At 39.9% G+C, this 27,825-nt stretch overlaps 2 protein-coding genes across 2 annotated transcripts in view; both read left to right on the top strand.

Moving 5' to 3' along the window:
- Positions 1 to 20,823, top strand: part of LOC129105254 (A disintegrin and metalloproteinase with thrombospondin motifs 9-like) — a 43,366-nt gene extending 22,543 nt beyond the window's left edge. The window contains exons 26-39 of the mRNA XM_054616162.1: positions 1,319 to 1,567; positions 3,118 to 3,279; positions 3,571 to 3,747; positions 9,591 to 9,761; positions 11,947 to 12,123; positions 15,945 to 16,115; positions 16,339 to 16,533; positions 17,114 to 17,243; positions 17,595 to 17,689; positions 18,218 to 18,312; positions 18,475 to 18,608; positions 18,986 to 19,077; positions 19,555 to 19,659; positions 20,721 to 20,823. Coding sequence (XP_054472137.1) covers positions 1,319 to 1,567; positions 3,118 to 3,279; positions 3,571 to 3,747; positions 9,591 to 9,761; positions 11,947 to 12,123; positions 15,945 to 16,115; positions 16,339 to 16,533; positions 17,114 to 17,243; positions 17,595 to 17,689; positions 18,218 to 18,312; positions 18,475 to 18,608; positions 18,986 to 19,077; positions 19,555 to 19,659; positions 20,721 to 20,810 — 2,043 coding nt within the window. The 3' untranslated portion in view covers positions 20,811 to 20,823. The remainder of the gene's footprint in view (positions 1 to 1,318; positions 1,568 to 3,117; positions 3,280 to 3,570; positions 3,748 to 9,590; positions 9,762 to 11,946; positions 12,124 to 15,944; positions 16,116 to 16,338; positions 16,534 to 17,113; positions 17,244 to 17,594; positions 17,690 to 18,217; positions 18,313 to 18,474; positions 18,609 to 18,985; positions 19,078 to 19,554; positions 19,660 to 20,720) is intronic.
- A 4,594-nt stretch (positions 20,824 to 25,417) lies between these two features.
- prickle2b (prickle homolog 2b) overlaps positions 25,418 to 27,825 on the top strand; it is an 89,916-nt gene continuing 87,508 nt past the window's right edge. Inside the window, exon 1 of the mRNA XM_054616156.1 lies at positions 25,418 to 25,433. The gene's annotated coding sequence lies outside the window, so the exon portion shown is untranslated. The remainder of the gene's footprint in view (positions 25,434 to 27,825) is intronic.

Below are 27,825 nucleotides of genomic sequence, written 5' to 3'. Positions count from 1 at the left end.
CAAGTGTGTATCGAGCTTGGAGGAGGGCCGGAATAAGCCTAGAGAAGAAGTGTGTGTGTCTGTGTGTGTGAAAGAGAGCAAGAGGAAGGGGGAGTGAGGTAATTTGATTGAGGCAAAAGTTTCTGGAGCTGGAAGATCCAAGGGGCTGCAATGAGGGGATCCTGTCTTGTTTACAGATGTTTCTCATCACAGTCAGAAAGGGATACAGTAGAGCCAGACTGCAGGTCTGGTCACCATACACACACACACACACACACACACACACACACACACACACACACACACACACACACACACACACACACACACACACACACACACACACACACACACACACACACACACACACACATATGTACCACCAAGCCAAAGACACTCATTGACCCCCCCCATATGGAAATAGTTCATCCCCTGGCCAAAAACACTATTTCAGAGGCCTATCCAGGCCAAACTAACCCTAGATTTACTAACCCAAAGCAGAATAGCCTTATTTGTCCTGCAGTGGTAGAACCCTCCAATATGTTTTGTTGTTGTTCTCAGGTCCTGTAAAGCCTAGATTATATTATCCAACATCTTTAGTATCACATCAAATGCATCGACTTACTGTATGTAAAACCTTCTTACAGTATCTGTCTGTGATCATGTGGAATCCATAACATTGTGACAGAGCAGTATAAACCTCTGGACAGTGTAATCCCATGCAAGGTTTTAAAGAGGACAGCTGTTGCACAAGTATAATAGATCACCTGATGCAGTGGACCATGCAAAGGAGGAGCTGAGTGAGATGCCATTAGTGCTTGGCAGAAGATCTGCCTTGTGTCATTTTCTTTAAAAGAAACATGTGTGTACTTGGATCTTTTAAGGATATACTGCATTGTCAGCCATTGCCAGGGCCACGTCCATTTGCTACATGGAATGCTTAACTAGAACGAACGCTGTGTTGGCATCCTCGACACCAAGTCAAACTTTCAGTTGGTGTTGGAACCTGGCAAGAATAAGACTTGTTTTATTGAAGTCCCTGCTGAGGTATGTAGCTGACAATGTAGTTCTGCTAGTCCCTTCTGGTTTTGGCCTTCAGTTGAGGTCTGTGAGATCTGAATTGTTCGGTGCCCCCTCGGGCTGCTCAGCCTTGCTTCCCCTTGTCCCTCCATCTGTAGTGCTTTCAGGCAAGGTTTCCCAGATCCTTGTTTCACACCATGTAATAATGACCATTACATAAAATGTGTGTTAGTGTGTCTATATAAGTTTCCATCAGGTTGCAATTGCATTGAAACCCTTGACTGATCTCTTTAATCATTGTATGTGTGTGTGTTTTTAGTGCTCAGTCACCTGTGGCCAGGGGAAGACGACACGGCAGGTACTGTGCGTCAGCTTCAGTGACCAGGAAGTGAATACTAGCGAGTGTGACCTAGACGATCGTCCTTCCACAGAGCAGGACTGTGCTATGTCTCAATGCCCGTCCCGCTCCAGTGAATCCCGACCTTTCCCGTCCTCACCAAATGGCAGCACCAGGAACAACCTGCCCCGCAGCCAATCCCACCAATGGCGGACTGGACCCTGGGGCGCGGTAAGGCATCTTACACACACAGCAGCAGTGCATCAAAGCGGTCAACAAACCAATTCTCTTGGGGCTGACATCCAAAATGTTGTGCTAAAACATAGATAAGAAGTCCAGAGAAGATTTTAGCAAGTGGGAAAATGAGACATGTAGAGATCGTGGGTCTACGCAGAATTAAAGGAGGGTTCGATATTTTGGAAAATGCGCTTATTCACTTTGTTCTTTGACAGAGAGTTAGATGAGAAGGTAGATACCACTGTCATGTCTGTACAGTAGATATGATGCTACAGGTAACAGATTAAACAAATGTGAGATAACATTTTTGACAACATTAATTAGTAAGCTTTAGAGGTCCTTGTCAGTGGATTTTGTTACCTTTGGACATAGCCATGCTAGCCGTTTCCCATTTTGTGCTAAGGTAAGTTAACCTGCTTCCATACAGACATAAGAGTGGTATAGATCTTCACCTAGCTCACAGAAATAAGGTTAAGTGTAGTTGATTTAAGGTGTCATAACCACATTTTTCCTCATTACACCATGCATTTTCTATGTTCCTTGTGTTGGGATGATTAAATCACGAATGTTAATTGTTAAGTCCAGTAATAATCATCACGTAAAGTGGCCTAGTGATTATAGCTGTCATACTGTAAACACAACATTGGCTGTTGGTTTCCAATACTCCCTACATGTATCACTGATACCAAACAGTAACAGAAACCTACATACTAAAAATACATGAGAACTTTATTTCCGAATCTCAACATAATAGTAATATAACATAGTTCGAATCCCGGCTGAAACCCAAATTGCTCCAGAAGCTGTGCCTCCGGTGAATGAATGGGTGTGAGTGATTAGTCCTGATGGGAAGGTTGCACCTTAAATAGTAGCTGCTGCCATCTGTGTGTGTCCGTTTACCATTGCCAATTTCTAAAAACAGTTTGTAAACTAGTTATTTACTTCCTACCATGCATTTTGTAACCTGATGCAGACTTTGACGAAAGCTCATGAAGTTAGGAGCAGTTTTTCAGGCCCTGCCCTCTTTTTAAGACAGTGCCTTAGCCATTATGATGTAACACCAAAGGATATCGTGATCCAAGAGCCACAGGCTGGTCCCCAAATGGATCGCTTTATTTATATTGTTTTTAGATAATTCTGGGAAGTGATTGAAGCTATTTCTGGTTACACTTCCTGCCTCTGTCCTGAGGACAAAACAGCAGACACGTTCAGTCATTTGACATGAGATGTGGCTAAGGCCTTTTCTTTATTTTTGTGAGTGGGGGGGCTTTGTGTACCCCCAATATATGCCTCATAGTGCATGAATATTTGTGACATGTACTGTTTGCAAATAACCCACTAGTGATTTCTTTAGGTAGTCAAAGACTGCCACAATCACACTGATTTAAAAAGAGTGTTTAACTTAAGTGTGTGTTGTATGTAATCCTGTCTTAAAGAATATAAAAACTAGGCACTATTTTACCCATATGAGTTATTTACACCTATTACCTGTTTGTGAGAACCATCTATTTGACAGTGTGCACTCTCCACTCTCTTTACAACAGTGCTCCAGCACATGTGCAGGAGGTTTCCAGCGGCGTGTAGTAGTGTGCCAGGATGAGAACGGCTACCCTGCCAACAGCTGTGAGGATCGCAGTCGGCCTAATGAGCAGCGATCCTGTGAGTCAGGGCCATGTCCACAATGGATCTATGGCAACTGGGGAGAGGTAAGACAGACACCACTTTACCAATGTTTACATCAGATTACAGTCTACCAAGTCTCCTTGACAGATACTGGTCTAGCTAAGAGAGAAAACTGTAAACTGTGGGAAGTTCACCTGTTTGATTAAATACTTTGACTGATGCAGAGGTTGCTTAGTGCAGGGGTTTTGAAAATGCATTAGAACTCAGGCTCAGGCTCACATTTCCCAAGCCTTACACAAGATAGATCTATTTTCAAATAAAAAAAATGGCCATACCTCTCTGTAAAACACAACCTCTCCTCCTGCTGTCTTCAGTGCACCAAGCCATGCGGAGGTGGGATAAAGACGAGGCTGGTGGTGTGTCAGCGTCCAAACGGCGAGCGTTTCAATGACCTGAGCTGCGAGATCCATGACAAGCCACCAGATCGTGAGCAGTGCAATACTCAGCCGTGCCCGTCTAGCCCCAACTGGAGCGCAGACCCATGGAGCTCGGTACGCTCATAAAAAATACTCTATACATTTTTTTTTATCTCACGTGTTTTTTCAAATACCTTTAGTCTTACTCTTTCAAAAAACAGTCTTACAGGGGCTTTGACTTTGGTGCTTCTGCCCTTCAGAAATTACACTCCTGTTTCTTAACTTTAACCTTTAACCTCCTCCACTTCCTGCTCCCTCTCTGGTGCCAACGATTGGTCAACATTTCCTCAAGACATTCGGAAAGTTCATTTCTGTTGCGCTTAAATTGCAAAGATTCGCTCACTCGCAATATGCCAAAAAAGTACTGTCAAGATACTTCAGTGACAGCTGTGACCACAAGAACATTTTTGTCAGTCCTAGTTACCATAAACTGTTGTTGAGCCTTGTATTAGTATTTGAAAAATTCAGGATCACTTTGTATCACAATCAAAGCTAGTTTTTGTAAAATATTGTTTTTAAAGATAATTTATTAAGATATTTTTTTTTCCTTTTTATCTTTTGTATATAGCATTCACTTCTAAAAGTGATTTATTTTGTGTCTTAGCTCTTTGTATTCGCACATTTAGCCAATCTTTGTTCATATGCAAATACTGATGAATGTTTTTGTATATCAGGAATATACAGTACGATGCCTTGTTCCTTTATTATCCAAAGAATGGCCCATAATATCCAAATATGTGGTGCTACAATGTAGTCTGTGTTCTGTTATGAACTGTAAAAGCACCACCTTACATAGGACTGTATTTGGGCTGTGTACTATATATATATGTACTATATATATATATATATATATATATATATATATATATATATATATATATATATATATATATATATATATATATATCTTTGTACTATATACATCTTTGAAATGGCTAATGTATCAAGAATTCAATTTGTCTAAAGGCACATGTGTTTTTGTAGAGAAGTTACTAGTCTTATTTAGACACTTTATTTTACAGGTTATGTATTTAACCTATGCTATGAAACAAACAGGTGTAGCCCCAAAACGTCATTAACGCCTGAATACGGTGACTCAAAAGTTCCTGAAACGTCCAGTATCAGTAGTAAACAGCAGCTGTACTAGCACTGTAAAATAAAATGTCTCACTGAGTTTGTGCTAATTAGTACTAATAGCCATTGTATTCCAGTTTGGCAGAGGGTTTTGACCCAGTTTTCCTTAGTGTGGCCAAAACAGTAGGTTTAAAGCTCTCTGCTCCAAAGGTGCTTGATATGAGTGTATTTATATTGTGTTAGTTAATGTTTTCTTTGTACAGTAAGTACTTCGAGTTGCTAAATATGCTATGCTCAACAATACCTCATTTGGAACAGAACACGACTCAACTAGCCATTAAACTAACCTACACCACAGCGGTGCTTTGGCCAAACAAGGGAGATATTAAGATATAAATATCAGAAATGCACCATCATATTTTTGGTCGGTTAGGTGTTTATCGTGGCACATTGCTTTTTGATGCTGCCTTTTTCTGTACTTTTTATTTCTTTCCATGAGCAGTTAGTGGATTGATCAGATTGATCAGTTAAATGCAAATTGTATCACAGATTTGATGAAATAATGTTGAATTGTTCGAATGTCAACCCGCTCAACCTTTTAAGGGAATGAGCTGTTAAAAATGTTGTACTTTGAACACGTGATACCTGTGACCACAGGGGAAGTTAATGGTGTTTTGTATCCAGCGCGCTCACTCTGAGCCAACATAATGTGTCTACCTCAGTCTCTGTTATGATTGCCCCCCTGCCGTATCTTTCTTTTCCTTGCACTGGAGGGATTTTGGCTGGCTAAGATTAAGCATGAGTTGTTGCGGCTACCCAGTGCAGTCGATGGTCCTAAACACAGATCCAGGGTGTGTGTCATCTTTCACCTTGTAACACTTCTAACTATCCTGTTTAAGACTGTTAAAAACTGATCCAGAATCTGTGGTTAGGGGCAACTTTTGCCTGCAGCCCACCCAGTTGACTCCTCCTGGTCATAAATGTCTGTACTGACATCACACCTTATTTTAAGGGCCTGTTAACACAGCAGTGAGCACTGTTTTCTTTCTTTACTACACATAATCTACTAATAAGAACTATCACTTGTAATGACTCCCATGTGTGAGATTGTAAGGCAGCATAAAATCAAATCTAGGTTGAATCAGTGAAAGTAGAACACAGCATAAACACAGCACATCCTATCATTGCTCTTCAGTTTAATTCAGTTTGACTCCTTGTGGTCAACCTCTTGGTGCATATAGCAGTACAAATCCAACACCATATCAACAGGCTCTTGAAATAAGCATATTGTATGTCTCTTATTCACAAATGGCAGTATTAGTTTGTGTTTCAAGAAGATTTCTGTATATTTATGTAATTACTTGTATTTATTGTTACTTCATTATAATGTTATGTCAATATTTAATTTTTTTTATGGATTTGTTGGATTTCTGTTCATTTCCAGAAAAGGTTACGATTAAAGTGAAATAGAGGTACAATCAAAGGCTTTTTTCATTCTTACTTGAACAATATATTTTGGTAACGCTTGCATACATACAGCGTAATTATTATACAGTGTAATTGTTTCTACGAACCGTTTACCATTACAGTAGGTTTAAGGGAACAATATAGGAAATTAGGAAACAAGGGGGTAACACTCTGGATAACTGTTCTACTATTAAGACCTACCATGTGACCTACTGAGCAACAAACCCAGACGTTTTGGTGAATAAATATGTAAATGTTGAGTTCTGTAGCATATTATCAATCTGCTGTGATTTATTTAAGAATTACCCTGAACCACGAACTACATATTTGGGTCATTTCATAAGTTTCAATGTCAACACGTCTTTTCTAACAGTGAACTAACTTTTAACAATTCACACTTGCGGCCAAAACTGAGCAACCCTAATTCCAATACGGCAGGCAAATCAATTTTGTACTTTTATAAGTTCCCACATTGTTAGCGCCTTATTTGCCTTAACTTTACATCTTGTTCACATGTATCTACATGTTTGTAACCATATGTACTGTACTGGTACACAGCACAAACTTTACGCTGTAAATGTGGAACAATTATGCAGTATGTCGTGGGGCCGTAATGTAAAGCGTTATCAACATTTTCTTCAAATGCAGTGAGCAGGCCACTGCAAACAAAGAAAAAAGGAAAAGATAACTTGCAACTCACTGGCAACCTACAAAGACTGGTTGTCCAAAAAAGAAAAAACTGAAGCAACTGCCAACCTCTAACAACATTCATTACGCAAATAGCGTCGCTGTTTGCAACATTGTTGTCCTGCTGCCGAGCCCTATAATGAAGTATTTAACTCAAGATTAACAACTCCTGCTTTATGGTAATTACAGTGTGTTTGTGGATAAGAAGGTGTCCTATGTTATTTAGTGTTTTACCTTTTGACTTCAGCGAAAAGATTCAAAAAGGCAGGCCCGGCAAATAGCCTATCAAGCAGCCCTCCCTGCCTTTACACCCAGTCTATTCAACAGGGTGTTTTTCGTGAATGAAAACGCACAAATCACTGAGCAATATCCTTGTTATTTTAAGTGGCCAGGGCCTCTGCTGACCTCTTTTATCGTCTGTGTCAGGAGTTCAAAGCCCTTCCCATCAAGGTAAATCTTTGTCCAATGTGTGACAGTGCTTTAGTTTACCTCCCATTTCATTGACTGTGTTCATTCACTCTTAATGCCTACCCTGGCTTTTTTTCTCGGACGCCTGGTGACGCGTGCTTGGCTATGAAGTTGCCAGCGCCCTTTGCCCCTCTCTGTCAGGCCCCTCTACTCTGACCTAATGCAAGTTGATGACAGTGTACCAATATGGGGGCCAGTGACAGTGACTTGAATGAGGGGAGCCGTCAGCAAGACAATGCGGTGGTGAATTGGTGGGTCATGGGGTCATGTTTGATCTGGGGAGGGGCCCCTTCCCGGTTCATCCCATCAGCACAGACTTCTGGGAAACTGCTTTGATCCCAGGGGGGTAAAAAAACAACAAAATAGAGTTGAATAGGATTCCCAAACACTATGCTGACATTGAAAAGTGGTTTATTTAGGGGGGCGTTTCATTTAACGTAGTGCTTACTGATGCTTTGCTAGGTTTTTATACCTAAATTTGCATGATTTGAAATATGCATTTTGTATGTGTATTGTAATTATCACCCTTTGAACTGTGTTTGGAAGGCAGTTTAAACTAATCTGACTGGTGATCGACACTTTAAATTCTACGTCGCATTATGGGGAACGCACTCGTTTATCGCAGACAAAGCGCTCGGTTCAACTTTGTTCAGTTGATTCATCACTTTGGCATCAGGACAGGAGGAGTCAGGGATCGAACTACCAACCGTGTGATAAATGGACCACCTGCTCTACCTCCTGCAAATAAAACTGATGCAAATAAAATTGTTTATATAGTGTATTTATTGTATGATGAAGCAGGGAATGTTCATGTATGTGTGAGCAGTGACATTTTTATTAGGATTGTTACAGAAGCCAAGAGCATTTGTGGGCAAAGTTAATGGACACTGCATGGGGGGGGATTATTTACTGATACATGGATCATGTTTTTATTTGACCACTTTGTTCCGTTTCTTAAGGTGAGGGCATTTCAGCACATTACAACAGCAGGAAAGCCCTCGTAAAAAAAAGTGTATAAACCTTTGTGAGGAATGACTTGTTTGAACATAACAGTCTAGAAGACTGCTTTAGATTGTAAATGCTTTCCTTTAATGACTATAATGACTTGAACCTTTACTGGGGAGCCTAGTTCCTCCTCTGATGACCCACTTACTCAACACGGTTCATCTTACGGAAATGTGTGAGCTTATATTGTTTTCATGTCAGGCGTTAACATTAAAAATACAATCTCTGTGGTCAGTGGTGGTATTGATAATCGGAGAACTGTCATCCATCATGAAGTCTTCTACTCGTGTGCTTTGATTCATCATGGCAAGTGCTATTCCAAAGACAAATAACCAACACAGTCAAAGTCAATATATTTTAAATTCAGTCACAAAAATATCCGCATAAAATTCACACAATTGATTTGACTAATTATCAACTAATACAAACTAAATCATTATTTCTTCATCTTTATTGATTGACATCACTAACAACTTGAGTAATTCCAAATTAAATTGGGACGTGAGGGGCTGCCCACATTTAAAAAGGGGGAATAAGCACTTTATTAGCTCCTCCTTTCGTGAGCCTTCCTCCCCCCCGAATGAGGTGAGAGGTCGCAGCATGTTCCTGTCTCCTACAGTCCCTCGCTGGTCAGGACAGAACCACACGCTGCGCCGCATACTCATTCAACTCTGAGCCTGTCGCTTCCCATCCATCCCCACAATGCAACGCCCCCTGTGATTATCCGAGCACAGTCCAGCCCTTCTCCACTCCCTCTTGTAACGTTAGTGTGTGTGTGTGTGTGTGTGTGTGTGTGTCTGCGACTGCCTGTCACACTGAGTTAAACCCCCAGTAACTCTGTGAACCCGGAGGTGAAACAAACTTCTGCCGGGATGATTGGGCACGCTTTGCCATTGGACTAGCTTACCACGTGGAACTGGGTCTCATATCACTTTTCCTTTTTTGTGTCAAAAAACATCCAAAAAGTGATTTTCACGTTCAATAAATACATGGCTTTTTTTCATTTACAGCTGTGCAGTCATCTACTTATGCAATTAAGACATCCAACCGATTATGTGCATTATGAATCCCGTAATGCTATTTGACTTTAATAATGCCAACCAAAACATCTGAATTCCATTGCTTTGTAGTGTGCATTTTTCTTTGCAGTTGCGCTTATAACACAAAAAATACCTTTTTATTTCAATTTCACTTGTTCTTTCTTTGACATCTTGCAGTGCTCCGCCTCCTGTGGAAGAGGGTTCAAGTCGCGCAAGGTGGGCTGTGCAACCGGGTCGGGTCGCCTCGTGCCGGAGGAAAACTGCCAGCATCTGTCCCCCAAACCCAGCAAGCAGAGGCGCTGCAGAGGTGGCCGATGTCTCAAGTGGAAGACTGGCAAATGGGGAGAGGTAGGACTCCTCGACCCCTGCTGTAAAACACTCCTCTACCACTCTTGTTCTCACGCTACCACACATGTTAGCTCTCTCTTTCCACTTTAATGCTTACCAGCTTGCTGCAGATGTGTGATAACATCTGCAGCAAAAATGACTGTGTTTATGCACCATGCCGGGCCACTAACTAAGGCAGGGTGCTTTTACACACCACTTGGCGGTTTGCGGCACAGGCCTGGAGCGGCCACTAACAGGGGTTTTGAGGTAATGTATGCCGGGGCTGCTACTTCACAGTACCTTAAGTGTGACAGCAGGACGGATGTGCAACCCTCTCCCTGATCTAAGCTTAACGGATGTTAAGTCCAACCAATGTCAATCTACCCTTCCCATCTCTATATTTTCTCTACTTACTAACCCTTTCATCCTCCCTCTCACTGTTGCTCTTTCCCCTACTGATCACTATTCAGATCTCTTCTTTCTCTCCTTCACTTTTTTCTTCTATCGTCTGCCTCTCCAATGGGAACCACATGTTAGTCTTTTCTTTGAATGCCATTCTAAACATGCCAGACACACTCACAACTTGCACCTGGGCTGCTGGAGAGCCCGTCTGGTGCCTGATCGTTTTTACTTTCCTTCCCTCCGCTCTCTATTTTCTCTTCTTTTTCTCGCTGTCTATTCTCATGTCCTCTTTTTCTGAACTCACGCCAATGGCCAAGACTCCAAGCACAGAGCCACATCTGGGCTCCACGCGTCGCAGAGGATGTGCGTCGGCTCTGAACAGCTGTGGAGCAGGACACATGCCAGGAGAGATTAATACTCCACACAGGCTCTGAGTACAGCGTGGCTACCCATGATGCAGCAGGCTGCCTAGTGGTTCAACTGCTGAAACAACATGGCAGATAATACGCAGAGAAATATGTATAGTTTGGTCACATATGAATGGACATGTTAATGTCTTAATTTGCATAGATTGGTGTAGAAACTCAGGAACCTCAGCTCGATCATCAAGCATATGTTTATCACTTCCTGCTCCCTTAACCTTCATAAATATGACACATGTACAAATGCACAGAAACTCAAACATTGGGTCAGTCATGCTCTTTGTGATGTTGTACCCCCCAAAGAAACTTATCTTCGAAGGTATCTATTATTATGTACATAATATGCCATTCATTAACATCACATTTACATTAGTGCAGTGCAGGTTGCTCAGAATCATCTGTTGAAAAGAGACACAAGATAGATAAACCCATGTAAACAAAGTTTTAAGCTGAAAAAAGAAAACTTTCGAATTGCTTATCCATATGATTTTTTTTCTGGGTTTATGGAATAGGTAGAAAACAAAACAGATTCTCATTCTTTGTGTTTTTTTCTGTAGAAATGTATAACAGCTGAAAAGACACGCTCTCATTGAAAACGGTTACACAAAACCATCCACTTTCCAGATTCCATCTTGAATTTCCTCACATTTCTGTAAAACAAAAACATAAGTTAATACCATATACCTTAAATATGAACATGGAGGCGTTGATAAAGCTGTTTAATCATTACACATTTCTCCCAGATAGTACTCCTCAATACGCCAAGCCCTGTGTGTAAAGCATTGTTTCGATTAAATAAGAGTTGCAATGTCAATGTCTCATATTTTGTTTAGAAAACAAAAGACACTAATGCATTTACATTTTTGAACATCTAATTCAGTATTGGCCACATCTAGACAGAATGTGCACAATTACTTTAGCAGTCAGAAAAAAAAAAAAAGGAAAAAAAGTTTAAAGAAACGGATACAAACCAATAGCCACCAAAAATGTAAATATATAATGCATCACATTTATGCTATCGCCAATCTTCATACAATATAAAAACAATATAACATCACTAGCAAAAAAAATGATAAATTACCTGCCATTTATTACTGGAGCTCAAGAGGCTTAAATCATATCGCGATAGTTATACTATTACAGCACAATAAGTCGTTTATTTGATATGCAGTAAAACAATAAACTCATACTGAGCAGTAATAATAATAATAATGGATTTTATTTATATAGCACACTTTAAAATACAAAGAAATCTCAAGGTGCTGCACAGGGTAGAACAATCACAATAATCAAATATAATAATAAAACACTAAAAACAAACCAGTAAAGGTCGATATCAACGTTTTTTTAAAAAAAAAAGTACTTATCTGTCCTTCTTTCAGTGTTCAGCATCGTGTGGCGACGGCGTCCGGCAGCGGGAGGTGTTCTGCCCGGTCGGGGACCGACGGAGCCCGCTGGAGACCGGCTGTTCCCAGCGCTCCCGACCGGCGTCCAGCCAGAGCTGCCGGGTCGCTGACTGCCCCTCCCGGTACCGGTGGAGGGAAGGAGACTGGCAGACGGTAAGCGCCGAAACAAGTCGTTTTTACCCATCCGTCTCCACCAGGGCGAGGATGAATGTGCTCAGTCATAGTCTCAAGTGTGAGCGGCTGCTTCCGTCGGGAGGACGCACTGCTGTCAGGGGGCCGGAGAGGGGAGAGGGGAGAGGGGGGGGAGAGCTGCTGCTGCTGCTGCTGCTGCATGGCCCTGATCAAAATCAGATGATACAATTGTTTATTCCTGACTTAATGCTGATAGGCTAGTTCACTTTTTGAGATGAAGTTGGAAAGTCTGAAAAGTAAATGTAAGTAGGCTGCAGGGAAATGAAATGTTTAAGAAAGGAGATGCACTTATGACTTCTGGTGACTAGTAGATCTCTTGAATACCTATGTTGAATACACTTCCTGTAAGTCGCTTTGGATAAAAGCGTCTGCTAAATGACTGTAATGTAATGTAATGTAAAATGCACACCTGTTATCTAAACATGAACTAACCTTCTACATGCGTTCACTTAAGAAAACCTACTCAGTCAGCTTCTTATTAGTGATGTGGACATATATGAACACCTGCTATTTTCTGACAAAGGTACAAAAGATTTGGTTTATCTTATCAGAAATTGGTCTGTATTTTTTTTTTTTTTTTTTTTTTTTTTTGGAAAAATCTGGCTTTACACTGGTTTGAAGTGGGCTGTTCTCAGTTGATAATAAGTGGTGTGGCATACTGTTGTCCATGACTCAGGATTTAGCTATATTTGAATCAAAAAGTGACAGTTATCTGATTTTTCATGGCCATTTTCGATGAAATCTATTCAAACCTCACCCAAACAGTCCTGGTGAAGCAGAATAGCTGAGATTTTGAAATTTAACAATTAATAATAAAACTTTTCTCTGCCAATTTATGATTATTCAGTCAATAAAATGTATGTTTTTGAAAAAATTATATAAAACCACATTCACAGGGACTTAAAAGTATGAAGTTCACTTATACTTAAGCATAATTGAATATAGTATAATATTGTTATGTATCTTTTGACTGCTCTCAAATCAAAGTGAAAGAGTCTTGTTGCTTGATATAAGTTACAGTCTAGGCTATAATTAATGGGTACATACCTGCTGATCAACATTCAGCTATTTTTTAAAGGCTAGAGGCTACAGGTCCTTGTTGAGAGTTCGGATTATAAGAACAGGCATCTGCAGCCAGAGTTTCTTCTTATGTTCAAGTGATGTTGAATCTGGGTCACTACGCAGCATGACATGTGTGTGAAAGGAGAGTCTAATTAATGTGGAGCCTGGGTGGTTCCAATTAATAGCTGGATGTAATTACAACTGTTCACCTGGCACGGGTTAACATGCCTATATGTTTTATACACTGTGGAGTCAAGCCTGAGACTGTTTATAAGAAGTGTATTCAGTCACAGTGACAGGAAAGGGTGGAAATAAGTACAACTAAATGCTGAATAAGATATATATATTTAGTCAAAAGGTCATGATCAACTTTCAGTAACTGAAAAAAGCACTGTAAAAGGGTTAAAGTTGTGAGTCAAAAACACGGACAACTCCCAGAACAGACAATGCCGTGAAAGCGACCAGTCAATCACAAGGTAGCCACACCCTAAAGCATACCCTGCTTTATCTTATATTTGACCCTAAATGGGACAACAATTGACTAAATGAACATCATGCTGTATTGAAGAGACTTGAAACTATCGATTGAGACCATAAACTCATGTTAACAGTGTTTACTGAGGTAATAAATTAAGTGAGGAGTAGGGTCATTTTCTCATAGGCTTCTATACAATCAGACTTGTTTTTATAACATGAGGATTCACCCCATGATGGCCATAAGAAAGAAAGCATATTTAAAATTTCAGCATTGGCTTCACTCAGACCCAGAGGTTGCCGCCTGAGTAAATCTCCTCATAAAGCTCCTTTCTATAGACCTAACTTACCTAGATAGATAGATAGATAGATAGATAGATAGATAGATAGATAGATAGATAGATAGATAGATAGATAGATAGATAGATAGATAGATAGATAGATAGATAGATAATGTGCCCAACCCTTATGGGTTTATAAGACACCAAAAATACAGCTGCACTGAACACACATCTCATTGTTACATTCGATAACAAAATGACAGGTTATTTCCCCGCTCGACCCTAAACAAAACACTCTGCCTTCTCTCCCAGGCCTGGCAAATAGCATCTGCTACAAAGAAGGTTCCTTTCCTGAAGCACAACTCAAGTTTTTCAATTCAAGAATGAATTAAATATGTTTGCTTATTGCTTTGTCTACCGTCAGTATAAGTGCAGGGTCGTCATGCAGGGTAAGTTTCATTCGTGCATAGTGCAGCAGGCCAGCTCACAATTGCAGTTCCAGGTATTTCCGTTGTTTGACAGTGTTGAACATATTAAGAGTGATGAAGACCAGCTGGAGTCGGTTGCATCAGACCATTTCTGACGCAAGTGGAAGCCTCTCTGAAATGTTTAATTCTTAACTTACGTCTTTTGCAGGTTAAATGTTGTAATAGTTGAGTTACTACATGGACCTGGATGTAGTAAGACACACAGGGTCCAAGTGGTTTTATGGTGTCAAGTAAACTTCATATTAGGACACGTCATAGCAACAGCATTCAAATACTCGCCTTCTTGACGAGGTTGATAGGTCAACACTCTTATAGTGTTATTCTTTGCTTTTATTGTTTAGTTCTCACGTAAACAAGTGCAGTGGCAACCATCCGAGAAAAGATGCAGTTTTTGATGGCATAAAAACTCAACTCAATTTATTTTAAGGTTCTCCTGTTTGTCTTAAAAGCCTTTGTCACAGACCTCCTAACCCCTTAATCTTCATCCAGGTCCCTCAGGTGGGCTGACTTCTCCCTAGCAGTTAAATCCTCCTGATGTGGCTGATTCTTCACTTGTGATCTATTGATTTAACCTGTCTAATTTGGATTGGAAACATATCTCACATGGGTCAATTTGTGTGAATGGGTGAACACAAATTTCTGTAATGATTATTACAACCTTACAGTAAATATTTTCTGCTTCCAACCCTCTCAACCATGTATTGTGCTCTCGGTAGACACAGATAAATTATTCTAGGGCCTATGTTTTTTTTTTCCAGAGCCTTCCAGAAGCAGCTCTGTTTAGAACATTTGCAGTATTTATATTAGGTCTGGTCTAATTTGTGGTCTAGCTGTGATGTGAACGACTGACATGAATGGGTCAAACTCAGTTGTACTGCACAAGTTTTATCTATAAAACATTGAGATAGTGGGTGCCTGACTCCTAGTAAACAGCTCATTCATTTGTCAGAAGCATTGACTATATTGTGATATTCTTCTCTTTCTCTCTCTGCTTACTGCTGGTGAATTTCGGCCCTGACCTTTCATCAGACACACTGTTGGCGTGGGCTGTAAACTGTTTCGGGAGTAAGAAGTTGTGAAATATCTTCTTAAGGACTTGGCCATGTCCTCAGCTCAGGTTCTTCTGCTCATCAGCAGTGTTTTTCATCCCAGCTGTTATCTACTGTTTTGACATCTTTACGCTGTCGTCCCATGTGGTGAAGGCTCTGCTACACAAGAAGACACATTTCTCAGACTGTTCATCCTTGCTCTTCCTTTGCATTGATACCTACATTGATGATTTTTGAGAATCCCTACTTTAAAACCTTGTAGTTTCACATGCAGTGAATACAGTAATTAAGTCCACTTGAATTTGAAGAAAAAACTATTTTTAACACAAATTACATTTAAATAAAGGAATGTCGTATTGCTCCTTATACCAGTCAGCATTATTTTCCATTTTCCGTAAAAGGCCATTGTCTTCTTGTTTCCACTACAGTGCAGTAAGTCTTGTGGAGCGGGCCACCGACGACAGGCCTTGCAGTGTGTGGACCACAACCAGCAAGAGGTCCATGAGATGTACTGTGTGAACCAGATCAGACCTCCAGACATAGAAAGCTGTAACACCCACGCCTGTGAATTGATCTGGATCACAGGGGAATGGACTGAGGTGAGAGCCAAAGAAGCAATAATGTAATGCCACTAAAGGTTTTGTGATCTTAATTGTAAAAAGTCTGTTTTCTCTGAAAAGGGAAATACTTTCCTCTTCCATAAGACTGTTTATGTGATTCACCATCTTCAAATCCAGTGGTGCGGATATGACAGAAATCACCCATGTGTCCTGTGTGGTGTGCTGTTATTATTTCATGCCGGTGATTTATTGTCTCCTCCAGTGCTCAGCCAGCTGTGGACAGGGCTACCACCGGCGTCTGATCTCCTGCAGCGAGGTGCATGTGGAGAATGACAACTATGAGTACGGCCATCAGTCTTTGTCTAACTGCCCCGGGACCCCCCCTGAGAGCTACATGCCTTGTAATTTGGACCCGTGCCCGCCGCCACAGGAGTGGAGGGTCGGAATCTGGGGACCGGTGAGCGAGTCTATGGTTCTAAATGTTGTCCAGTCATTTATCAAGGCGGAGCATACATGTTTGTAGTCTTAGTTTCCTAAAATGTAGCCATTAAAAAAATGTATGTAGTTTTGATTTATCAAAGAGTGATTTTTACAAGTCAAACAGTCCTTCTCTATGTATTCATGACTAATTGTAACTATTTGCAGTTATATACTGTATATAGTTCAATAGTATAATAGTTGTCAAAATTTCAGTTTTTGCAGTCAACTTGTAATATTCATGTAACAGTATTGGATGGAAATGCGCATTCACTTGCATTTTCTTTTGCAGATTTTCAATCTTCACATTTATTTATACATCAGGTTTCATGGTTTTCTTTCACATACACAACTTTTGCCTGACATTTAGAACATTGTACCTATGGCCTCAACCTGTGTCATAACCAAATGGTTAATTATCCATATTTAAAATAGAAAAATATACATGAACATACGTTTTTTCTTTTTTGAATGGGGCCGCTTTGAAGATAAAAACAGCTGACATGACTGTCATCCAACAAGCTTTATTTTCACACTGTCATGGTTCTCCTCCCCTCCAGTGTTCAGTGAGCTGTGGTGATGGAGTGATGGAGAGGACGGTGCAGTGTGTGTCAGCAGATGGTCAGCAAAGCAATAGGTGTTCTCAAGACGCCATGCCAGAGGCCAGAGAAGTCTGCAGAAATCCAAGCTGTGAGTACTGCGAGGCTAACAGGCTACCTGAATGACCATCCAGTATTTGGTTTAGCTTGTCTTGATCCAGTCATCTCAGAGATTTGGCCCTAAGTGAAATATTTATACCGTAAATCTTTGAACATCAAAGATTCACGGTATTTACTTCACTTCTGGTAGGATGAGTGAGTTCATTTTGGTTTTCTTTGATTTGATGCTGTGATTTGCCACATCTGACTTAACTTCAGATATTTGTGTTTGCATGCTTGCACACGTGTGCGTATAATGCCTAAGATCCTCTCCTGTGTTAATTATTCACTAGCATAATACATGTTTATACGTGTTTATTTCTACTTGTTTTGTGTCTCCAAGGCCATCTGCCTTCTAGCTGTCAAGACGTCCTGAGCATGAACGGCCCGTTCCCAGAGAGCGAACACATTCTCAATATTCAAGGAAAGGCACTCAAGGTAAGATTATATGATCTTATCGACCGACAAAGGCACAAACAAGCCGTAGCAGGTTTTATTTATGAGTGGAGAGGGACAGATGACATGCTGATGACTGAAACACTGACAGAACATTTTGCTGCCCTGTTGTGACTGTGTATGTGCCTGCATTACAGTACAAAGTACTTCAAATTAATTTCTACTAGCTGGTGTTTACACACACGGTCGGAACTGCATCTTGGTGTACAAGATTGCAAAAAGATGCAGCATATTTAATAACACAGTCAAGAGGGAATTCTTTGACTCCTTTCAAAAGGACTTTGAAGGATTAGGTCGTCTGTAGGGATTTTCATCACTGTAGCATCTTTTATTCTACTGTTTTTCCTCACCTCCTCACCAACATTATTGTTTTTCCATTCTTAATCTGCACCAAAAATACCCTGATATTGTCACCCCCACCCCTTTCCTTCACCCTTGGCTCCCTACTCCTCCTCACTCTGGATATCACATCTCCTTTTTCTTTTCCTCCTCCGCCCTTTTTCTCCGCAGGTCTACTGTGCAGGAATGCAGACAGAGACTCCACAGGAGTACATCACCTTGACGACGGGAGAAGGGGAGAATTTTTCAGAGATCTTTGGCTTCAGGTAAACAGCTCACAGGATAACAATGGGAATAGCCTGTTCCATTACAAAATCCAGCTGACTCCTGCCATTGTTCTTTTTTTTTTTGGTCTGTAAATAAAGAAATTCCATGGAAGTGTTAAGTTGAGCTAAGTTATTTTGTGTGTGTTTGTGTGTTTTTCCCAGACTCAATGACCCCACCCAGTGTCCAGCCAATGACTCCAGAAGAGAGGATTGTGACTGTAGAAGAGACTACACAGCCGCTGGCATCACCACCTTCTCCAAAGTCCGCCTGGACCTCAGCAAGATGGACATCATCAGTGAGTGGCTTTCACACTCACACACACACACACATACACACATACAACAGCATCCTGTGCCAGCGTTAACTCTACATTACTCTCAAATAAGAACTTCCTTTGCCATTTAATTATGTCCATGCTCACGAGGGTTAATGGGCTCAAGATGTCACAATTACAAGGCTTGAGGGATTTAAATGGGACTGCTCTAAGTAGATGAAATTATACTGATATTACCATTAGGCGGACCCCAAAACTAAGGCTAGATTTAGACCAGTTAAATAACACGAGTCATTATGACAGCTGTAAGCTCTCATTATGAAAGTTCATCTGAGATCCTGTTGCGATATTTTTTCACATCATAATTGATTAGCTTGTTGGTTTATCTTGTTACTCAGCTACAGATTGGCAGTTTGCTGTCACCCGAGAGGGCAAGAGTGTTCCATTTGCTACAGCTGGAGACTGCTACAGCGCCGCACGCTGTCCACAGGTGAGAACAACAGCAGCAGCTGTTAAGTAAATGATGGGAGGGGAAATCATACCTTTGTCACAGAAGACTCTAGACTTAGTAATTGTTGGAAAAGCACAAGTGTAACTAATAACATAAGGGATGGCTCAGGTATTTTTATGTTTCCTAGTAAGCCATTCTATTGAGCCATACTGCCCTGGAACAGAATGAAATGCTTTCCAGACTTTATTAGTGTTTTACATTACACATGTGCTTTGCCTTCTACAGTAGGACATGTGAAAATATCTGCCATTTAAAAAGCTTTATAAGTATCAGCCCTATTATCACCAGATCATGCCTCTAGTTTTGGAATATGTTCCATGAAAATTTCCCAAATTGTCATTAATTGATCAAAAATATATATTTTCTCTCCATTCTAATGTATTCTTTGACGTTGCTTTGATACATTTCTATTGGATAACCCATTTATATACTCTCTTTCTCTGTTTCTTGTTTCAGGGGCGGTTCAGGATCAACCTCTCAGGAACAGGTTTTAAGGTGGCTGAGGACTCCTCGTGGATCTCTCAGGGCAACTATGCAGTGGCTGATGTACAAAAATCACAGGTATTGGCAATAAGTTATATATGTCCAAGTCCATATTCTGTGAAAACTCCCAAAACTACATCAAGCAAATAATTTGATTACACCCTTTTAAAATAGTGAAAGAAAAACTCTCATGATATTCCCTCATTAATTCATGATGATGTAGCCATATATATAATTGTGAGGTCCTGGGCACCTGACTTGTTAAAAGAGTTACAAAGTAACATACATTGTTTTGTAACTCTCTATATTCGACTGCCTCATCCTCTATGTTCTGTTGTGTTACCTCTCATACTTCGGCCCTCCCTCCACTATTTATCCTCTCTGCATGTCCTCTTGGCTCAAGAGCTCTTAGTGGGCATAGTCCCAAGTGGATTCTGTATTCACTGCTCTACTTCTCCCTATAAACTCGCTGGGAAAGGGCCCTTATTGGGCAGCTGCTCTCTCAAGTGGACCCCCTACACTCCTCTATTTGAAATGGAGCTCAAGAAGGAGAGTGCGTTTTGGTAAGGTGAAAAAAGAAGGCAGTTGTGATGCCAAAAGCCTTCAGCGTCTGATATGTCCATAGTCGACCGGCCAGCTGTGGGCACTACAGGCAGTTTAAATGAAGCCAGGTTGTGAGAGTGGGACGTGGAGAGCACTCCAGAGGAGATCAGTCAAACCACTCACTGCTCGCTGTGGCTTTCATGTCGTGGGATCGTGTTTTTGTCGTACTCGTGTGATGCAATTTCCTTTTTGTTTCTAGATGTTTGGGTCGAAAAACGATTATTATGCTGCATGTGATTACCCAATGTAATCCTGGTGACAATCCTGGTGGGCCTCAGTCTTTGTGTGCCTGTTGAAAAGGAAAAGCTAATTTTAGAGTCACCAAAACAACCTTGCCGCCAAAACCTTTCAAAGTGATGTTTTCTTTACACTGACAGTTCAGATCAGTGCTAGGGGAAAGTGTTTCAACATACAGAGAATTCCAAGAAATCTGTGATCCTGATAGAAAAATGTTCATATTTATATACACATTAAGTATATGTTTTTCTCATATTCTTCATCAGTATGAGTAAATCACATTCCTCTTGTGTCCACAGGATGGCAGCAGAGTGTCAGGAATGTGCGGAGGCTACTGTGGTAAATGCACACCGTCCTCTGGCTCCAGTCTGCCAGTAACAGTGGAGTAGATCTGATACCATCAAACAGGTGTGGGATGCATTTTTAATAAGACAACAATACTTTTCAATTATAAGAGGTACTATCTGTGTAAGACAAGACCACCAAAATTCAAAACCCTTAAAAGGAACCTGCTGTAACTCCGAAACAGATGAGGCCTTATTAGATGTACACAACTCCTCAGCAAAATTTAACATAGTATTTTGTGATATTCATGTTTTTAATGCTCATCAGGGGTGATCTAAACCAGTATTGCTTGTAAACAAATGATTATATTTGCACTTAAGTTATACACATGAATACATCTGTAACTTATATCTAGTATTTGATATTACAGGACTGTAGTCTGCATTCCTGTTCAGTGAATACACATCTTTTTTTGTGTTTTTAATGAGTTACTAACTGAGTGTTAATGTAGTTTGCATGCATTTTTTTTCAGCATCTATTTCCATCCATCCTCGGCATTCCTCTTCATACTCATTGTGTCAAGACGTCCCTCCTCTTTGGTGTTACCGGTCAAACCTACCATGACCTCTTTTACTCCAATGTGTGTATAATAGTGTAAATGAATCTGGTGTAAGTAATGTACATAGCAGGTTAGAAATGTCTTATTTATTGTACTCTCTCCATTTATTTTTGTATTGTAATATAATTTGTTTTGTTGTCAGAAGCAAAAACCACACAGTTGCCATTTATCAGATTTATTTTGCCAGAATGTGCCTTCCAAATTGTGGTTCCGATTTTACGTTTGGACTTTTGAGTACTGTCAAACTCTTCATTGCCTGTGTTACAGCCATGTGTTTTTTTTTTTTTTTTTTTTTAGATCAATTCATTAAGTTGAGGTATTCCAATAATGTTATAGTTGTTATGGTCACTGGACCTGTTCATATTCAGGGAGGTGTCTCCAATCAGTGGCTCGTTTTTATTAATACCTTTATCCCTTCAGGCCACATCATTGGACACATACACAGGTGCCCAGTATAACTGGAGTCCAGTCTTATAACATAGTCTACAACATACAGTGCCTTACTTACCAGCACACTTCTGATCTCGGTACTTTTGAGGTATCATAGTTCATTAAATATCACATTAAAAAGCAGGTATTATGAACCATTGACTGCTGCCCCACCTGCATCCAGCTGTTAACTGCAGCTGTAAGTCTTGGTCCAGCTGGATAGGAGAGAAGAAAGTGCAATAAACTATAACACAAAGCAAGGTATTACTACCATGACAACCACACCTGCGTTCGGAAAATACACCCGTATTAATACTGTAATTAGAAGTAGTTTTACAGAATGTAAAAAGGACCTAAAAAGGGGGGGTGAAGTCACATCAGTCTCCCTTAATTTAGTACAAAGTATAAAGTGAAACCGTTTACTGACAATGAATGTTCAAATAAAAAAAACATCCATTAATGCTTTTGGCTGAGTTGAAAGTAAAAGAAGCTGCAACCACTATGCAGTTGGAAGACAGCGGCTATGGAAGAGTAACTGTGAGGCAGTTGAAGGGGTAATATTAATAACAACGTATATTCCTAGAATTAAGTGTGTGTATGTCGAGGGAGAGTTTGTGTGGAGGTGGGCTTCACAGGCCAGAGCTAGGGAGGAGATGAGACCACCCGATAAACAAACACACTGTAGTAGCCTGTAACACACTGGAACACACTACCGATTACAAGAGCTGAGGAGATTGTGTTGCCAGACATCAGAGAGAACCAAATTCCTCCATGTTGGTGTATATCTTTCAGGTAGCGTGCAGTGACCACGGAGAGCCATTAGCCTTTAGCTTTTAGAGAGCAGACAGGTTATCTTATCTGGAGGAACTTGAAAGAAAGACTTCACCTCAGGCCAATAAAATTCCAGTAGGAACCTCCGGAGATATGATGCACTGGTCCGGCCCTGGAGACACCTCTCAAACTGCTGAGCCCACAGGCCCCGCAGCGTGTTTCTGTCCAGATGCTGCCTGTAAACCATTGCCTTCTGTACCTCACATTCCTCTCTCCGTCTTTTTTTTTTCTTTTTCTAAGAGACTATGCAAACTGTTCTAACCGATATGCTCCTGTTTAAAGCATTTTGACGTGTTGTTTTTGTGACAATATCAGGGTACTTTTTGTGTATATGTTTGTTTTTACATTTCTTTAGCCAGGTTTATGCAGTTCTATGAGCATTTTCTTTCAAACATAAAATGACAGGACAAATTCAGAATGAAAATACTAAGAGAAATGCTTTGTGTGTATGGTAGATATGCAGGGTGCACACTTGATGTACAACTGATTAAGAAGCCATATTTGCTCATAAAAGCCTTTTTTATATGATGCTATTTCAGTGCCTTACTGTACATGATAATGTTCAAATTTCAGCCAAAGGGAATTTCAGTGTTAATCTGCCTCCATACATGAAGTTATTTCTAAAGACACAGGGAAGTAAACATTTTGTGTCTTGCTGACAGTTTTTGTGAATGTCAGAATTTAGTTCAGTCCATAGAGTTCTCAGGTGTCATAAATGAAGGGATTATTATGATATTTAAGTGTATTTATCATATTTTTCGCATTTGCCACATGTTTATCGAGTAACTGAAAATGTATCATTGAAGTTTGACAAAGTAAAGTGTCATTATAAATGCTTTATTTTATATGCAAATATTTATTTTACCTTTTCTTTATGTGAATGTACATAGGCTTTGACCATGAATGACTATGAATTACCATCCAGTATTGCCATAAACTAAACCGTCTGGCAACCCATTTCCTGTTTTGTGAATACTTTTTATTTATGTCATATCTGGATAAATCGTATGAGCAGATTTTGGTGCTGCCATATGAAAAGCATGATTTATGTATGAGATCAGATAAGCAATGATAAGAAGGAAATAAAAATGCCTGATACATGCCACGCCTGCCCGTCTGCTTCTCACACTAATATATTGTTTTTACTCCACTTTGTCCTTGATGCTTCATCCAACTACAACATTGGCTGTAAAAATCCTGAACACACAATAGTCGGATTAATGCTTGGATCATAAAATTCTTGCTCCATTTTGCTTCTGCTCAATTACGATTACACACCTTCTGTCATCATAACCATCTGGCTTGTGACCTGACAGGTGTGTTTTATGGACCTAATCTAGTCTCTGTCTGTATGCATAGCAATGAATTATCAGGCCATCTACCAGATGTCAAAACTGGTCTTTCCAAATAATTATAATTCATTGCAGAGCAGATTTCAGAATACAAAAACACAAACAGGGAATGACCTTTTACTTCAACCACTCATAAAAACGCCCATGCTCAACTCTGTAAATGCAGCCGTTTTGCTTCTATAGTCTCGTCTGGTATGACCAGTAGCTTATGGTGGCTAATATTAGCAAACTTTAGGTAGATCTTGATTAAACAGATGTTGCTGGGTCGGTTCATTGACTACTTGTGCTACTGTTATACTACGTTTTACTAGTCACCAGTAGCCCATAATTGTCATTTGGGGCCACAGCTGCAGCTGTTCAGCAAAGGTCAGTTGGTGCAGCTTTAGCTTCAACATACTGGTCCAGGTGTATGCACCTGACTCCGACATCCTTTATGTAACTTCATTATCATATTAAGTTGGGAATAAAATGCCACAATTAACTGTGGGGAAGAATGAATATGCATTTAAGTTGCTCTGGTAGACTAATATAGACCTGCTTTCATGATCTATGATTCATGTTATTTTGGTAATCCTAGATGAGGCTGACAAATTATAGCCATTACATAATTTGGTGATTGATAAGAGAGGGAGATGTGAGCTTTCAACAGCTGCAGAGGGCTAGTCTAAACTTAACATGAAGTCGTTTTTAAAAAATCCCATGGGTCAATTTGTGGAAGAACTCTCTGTGCTTCTTTTACTCTTTCTTGCTTACACAAGATGGCTGTGAGACGGCTCCTCTAAAAAACAGTAGCTTGATGACAGCAGCGTGTCAGCAGGTTTGTATTACATCAGATATTTCTGATAAAATAACAACAGACTTCTTCCAGATGTAGACAAATGTATTCCAAAGAGCACTGCCTTCCCGTTCATCAATAGTTGCATCACCATTGACGGTTATGATGAATTACTCCCTTCATGCTGAATGCAGGTCTGACATTACAAAGACAAATGGCTTCTGGCTGTAGAGACCGTATCGCTCCAGGTTTTCAGCTGCATATCTGATCAAAACAGAAAGTGGCACCTGTACTTACTCTGTTTATGGGAACTCAGGTGAACCAAAGATTCAGAAATATATTCATGTTTTCCATTGCAAGAAATAATATGTCTCGGTCCTTGGTAAAGAATCTGACACATCTGATTTTTTGTACAGATACTGATGCTATCTGATAGGGTGAGTTAGTGCAAAATGTCTACTATGATTGGAATCATGAGCACCTTATAATCAGTGATAGTCAAGCAGAAAAGGACATGTCAAATATCATTAGATGCACCTTTAATGTGTATTTGACATCCTCATGTGTGCGTATGTAAGTTTGTGTGAGTTGTCCAGGGTATCCGTCTCCATGGAGACCTCACAGGGGCGTGTTCTGTTTGACAAAAGCCATCAGCAAGAATGCAGGCTGGTCAGGTGGTTGAAAGCAGAAACATAACAAATATACTCATGACACCACAGAGGTAAGCTTTTTTGCTCAAGATTTATTAATCTCTGCATTTATGTACGTAGTGCATGTTATGGAAGTAAATGATCACCATACAAATTTGACTCAGAAAACCTAATTGTGAAATAAAATCACATCTGCAAAGTTCTCATTTTAACTTCTAAAACTTCTAGTGTCTGAATTTGACCTTTTGAGCAGCCAGATTTATTACAGGACTTGCATGTATATATATATATATATATATATATATATATATATATATATATATATACAGCGGGTAAAATAAGTATTGAACACGTCACCATTTTTCTCAGTAAATATATTTCTAAAGGTGCTATTGACATGAAATGTTCACCAGATGTCAGTAACAACCCAAGTAATCCATACATACAAAGAAATCCAAACAAATAAGTTCAGAAATAAGGTATGTGTAATAAAATGGAGTGACACAGGGAAAAAGTATTGAACACATGAAGAAAGGGAGGTGCAAAAAGGCATGGAAAGCCAAGACAGCAGCTGAAATCTATCAGTAATTAGAAAGCAATCCTGCCCCTTGTCAGTGAAAATTAATATCAGCTAGTTCATTCCCAACTGATGGCCTATAAAAAGGTGTCTCATTACCACTCAAGAAACATCTCATGATGGGTAAAAGCAAAGAGCTCTCTCAAGACCTTCGCAACCTTATTGTTGAAAATCATACTGATGGCATTGGTTACAGAAGGATTTCTAAACTTCTGAATGTTCCAGTGAGCACTGTTGGGGCCATAATCCGGAAGTGGAAAGAACATCATTTCACCATAAACCGGCCACGACCAGGTGCTCCTCGCAAGATTTCTGACAGAGAAGTGAAAAGAATTATCAAAAGAGTTGTCCAAGAGCCAAGGACCACTTGTGGAGAGCTTCAGAAAGACCTGGAATTAGCAGGTACAATTGTTTCAAAGAAAACAATAAGTAATGCACTCAACCGCCGTGGCCTGTATGCACGCTCACCACGCAAGACTCCATTGCTGAAGAAAAAGCATGTTGAAGCTCGTTTAAAGTTTGCTGCACAACATTTAGACAAGCCTGTGAAATACTGGGAGAATATAGTCTGGTCAGATGAGACCAAAATGTAACTCTTTGGATGCCATAATACACACCATGTTTGGAGGTCAAATGGCACTGCACATCACCCCAAAAACACCATACCAACAGTGAAGTTTGGAGGTGTGAACATCATGGTGTGGGGCTGTTTTTCAGCATACGGCACTGGCAAACTTCATATAATTGAAGGAAGGATGAATGGAAAAATGTACCGAGACATTCTTGATAAAATCTGCTGCCATCTACCAGGATGATGAAGATGAAACGAGGGTGGACATTTCAGCAAGACAATGATCCCAAACACACAGCCAAGGAAACTATCAATTGGTTTCAGAGAAAAAAAATAGAATGGCCCAGCCAATCACCTGACTTGAATCCAATAGAAAATCTATGGAAAGAACTAAAGATCAGAGTTCATAGAAGAGGCCCACGGAACCTTCAAGATTTGAAGACTGTTTGTGTGGAAGAATGGGCCAAAATCACACCTGAGCAATGCATGCGACTAGTTTCTCCATACAGGAGGCGTCTTGAAGCTGTCATTACCAACAAAGGCTTTTGTACCAAGTATTAAATACATTTCAGTAAGCGTGTTCAATACTTTTTCCCTGTGTCATTCCATTTAATTACACATCACCTAATTTCTGAACTTATTTGTTTGGTTTTCTTTGTATGTATGGATTACTTGGGTTGTTACCGACATCTGGTGAAAATGTCATGTCAATAGCACCTTTAGAAATATATTTACTGAGAAAAATGGTGACGTGTTCAATACTTATTTTACCCGCTGTATATATATGTGTGTATTGAATCATATTGAAAATACATACATTCATTGACCCAAAAACCTGTCTGCGTTTTTGTATATCTCATTATTATGACTTACTATCTCGCAATTACAAAACAAGTTCAGGTTCTTATAACTTCGAGAAAGTTTTCTCTCAATTAGAATATAATTTCTCCTAATTATGAGATAGTAAATTTTACAAAGATTCAAATCTTTATAGCCTTTATTTCCTTTTGTACATAGGCGCTTATTAAGAGTTTTACAAATTTGAACACATGTACATATATAATAATATATATGTAATAAATAAATAAATAATATATATTTTAACAGGTAATATCCACACAGTGGACTCTAAAGCAGAATCCACTCTTAGCTGCAGATTAGTTAGCAGATCCATAGTTTTTATGGGAGCAGTGCTTCACCTCAGTGTTCTTGTTGGTAATCTTCACTGGCCTGTAGTTTTTCCTCTGCTCCTCCGGGTCCCTTACAGTGATCTGATATTTGAATCTAAATGACACCAACCACTGCCGTCATTTTA

This window comes from Anoplopoma fimbria, chromosome 17 (genome assembly GCF_027596085.1).
Source record: "Anoplopoma fimbria isolate UVic2021 breed Golden Eagle Sablefish chromosome 17, Afim_UVic_2022, whole genome shotgun sequence".
In the NCBI taxonomy this organism is placed as follows: domain Eukaryota; kingdom Metazoa; phylum Chordata; class Actinopteri; order Perciformes; family Anoplopomatidae; genus Anoplopoma; species Anoplopoma fimbria.
This window is presented reverse-complemented; position numbering and strand designations above follow the sequence as displayed.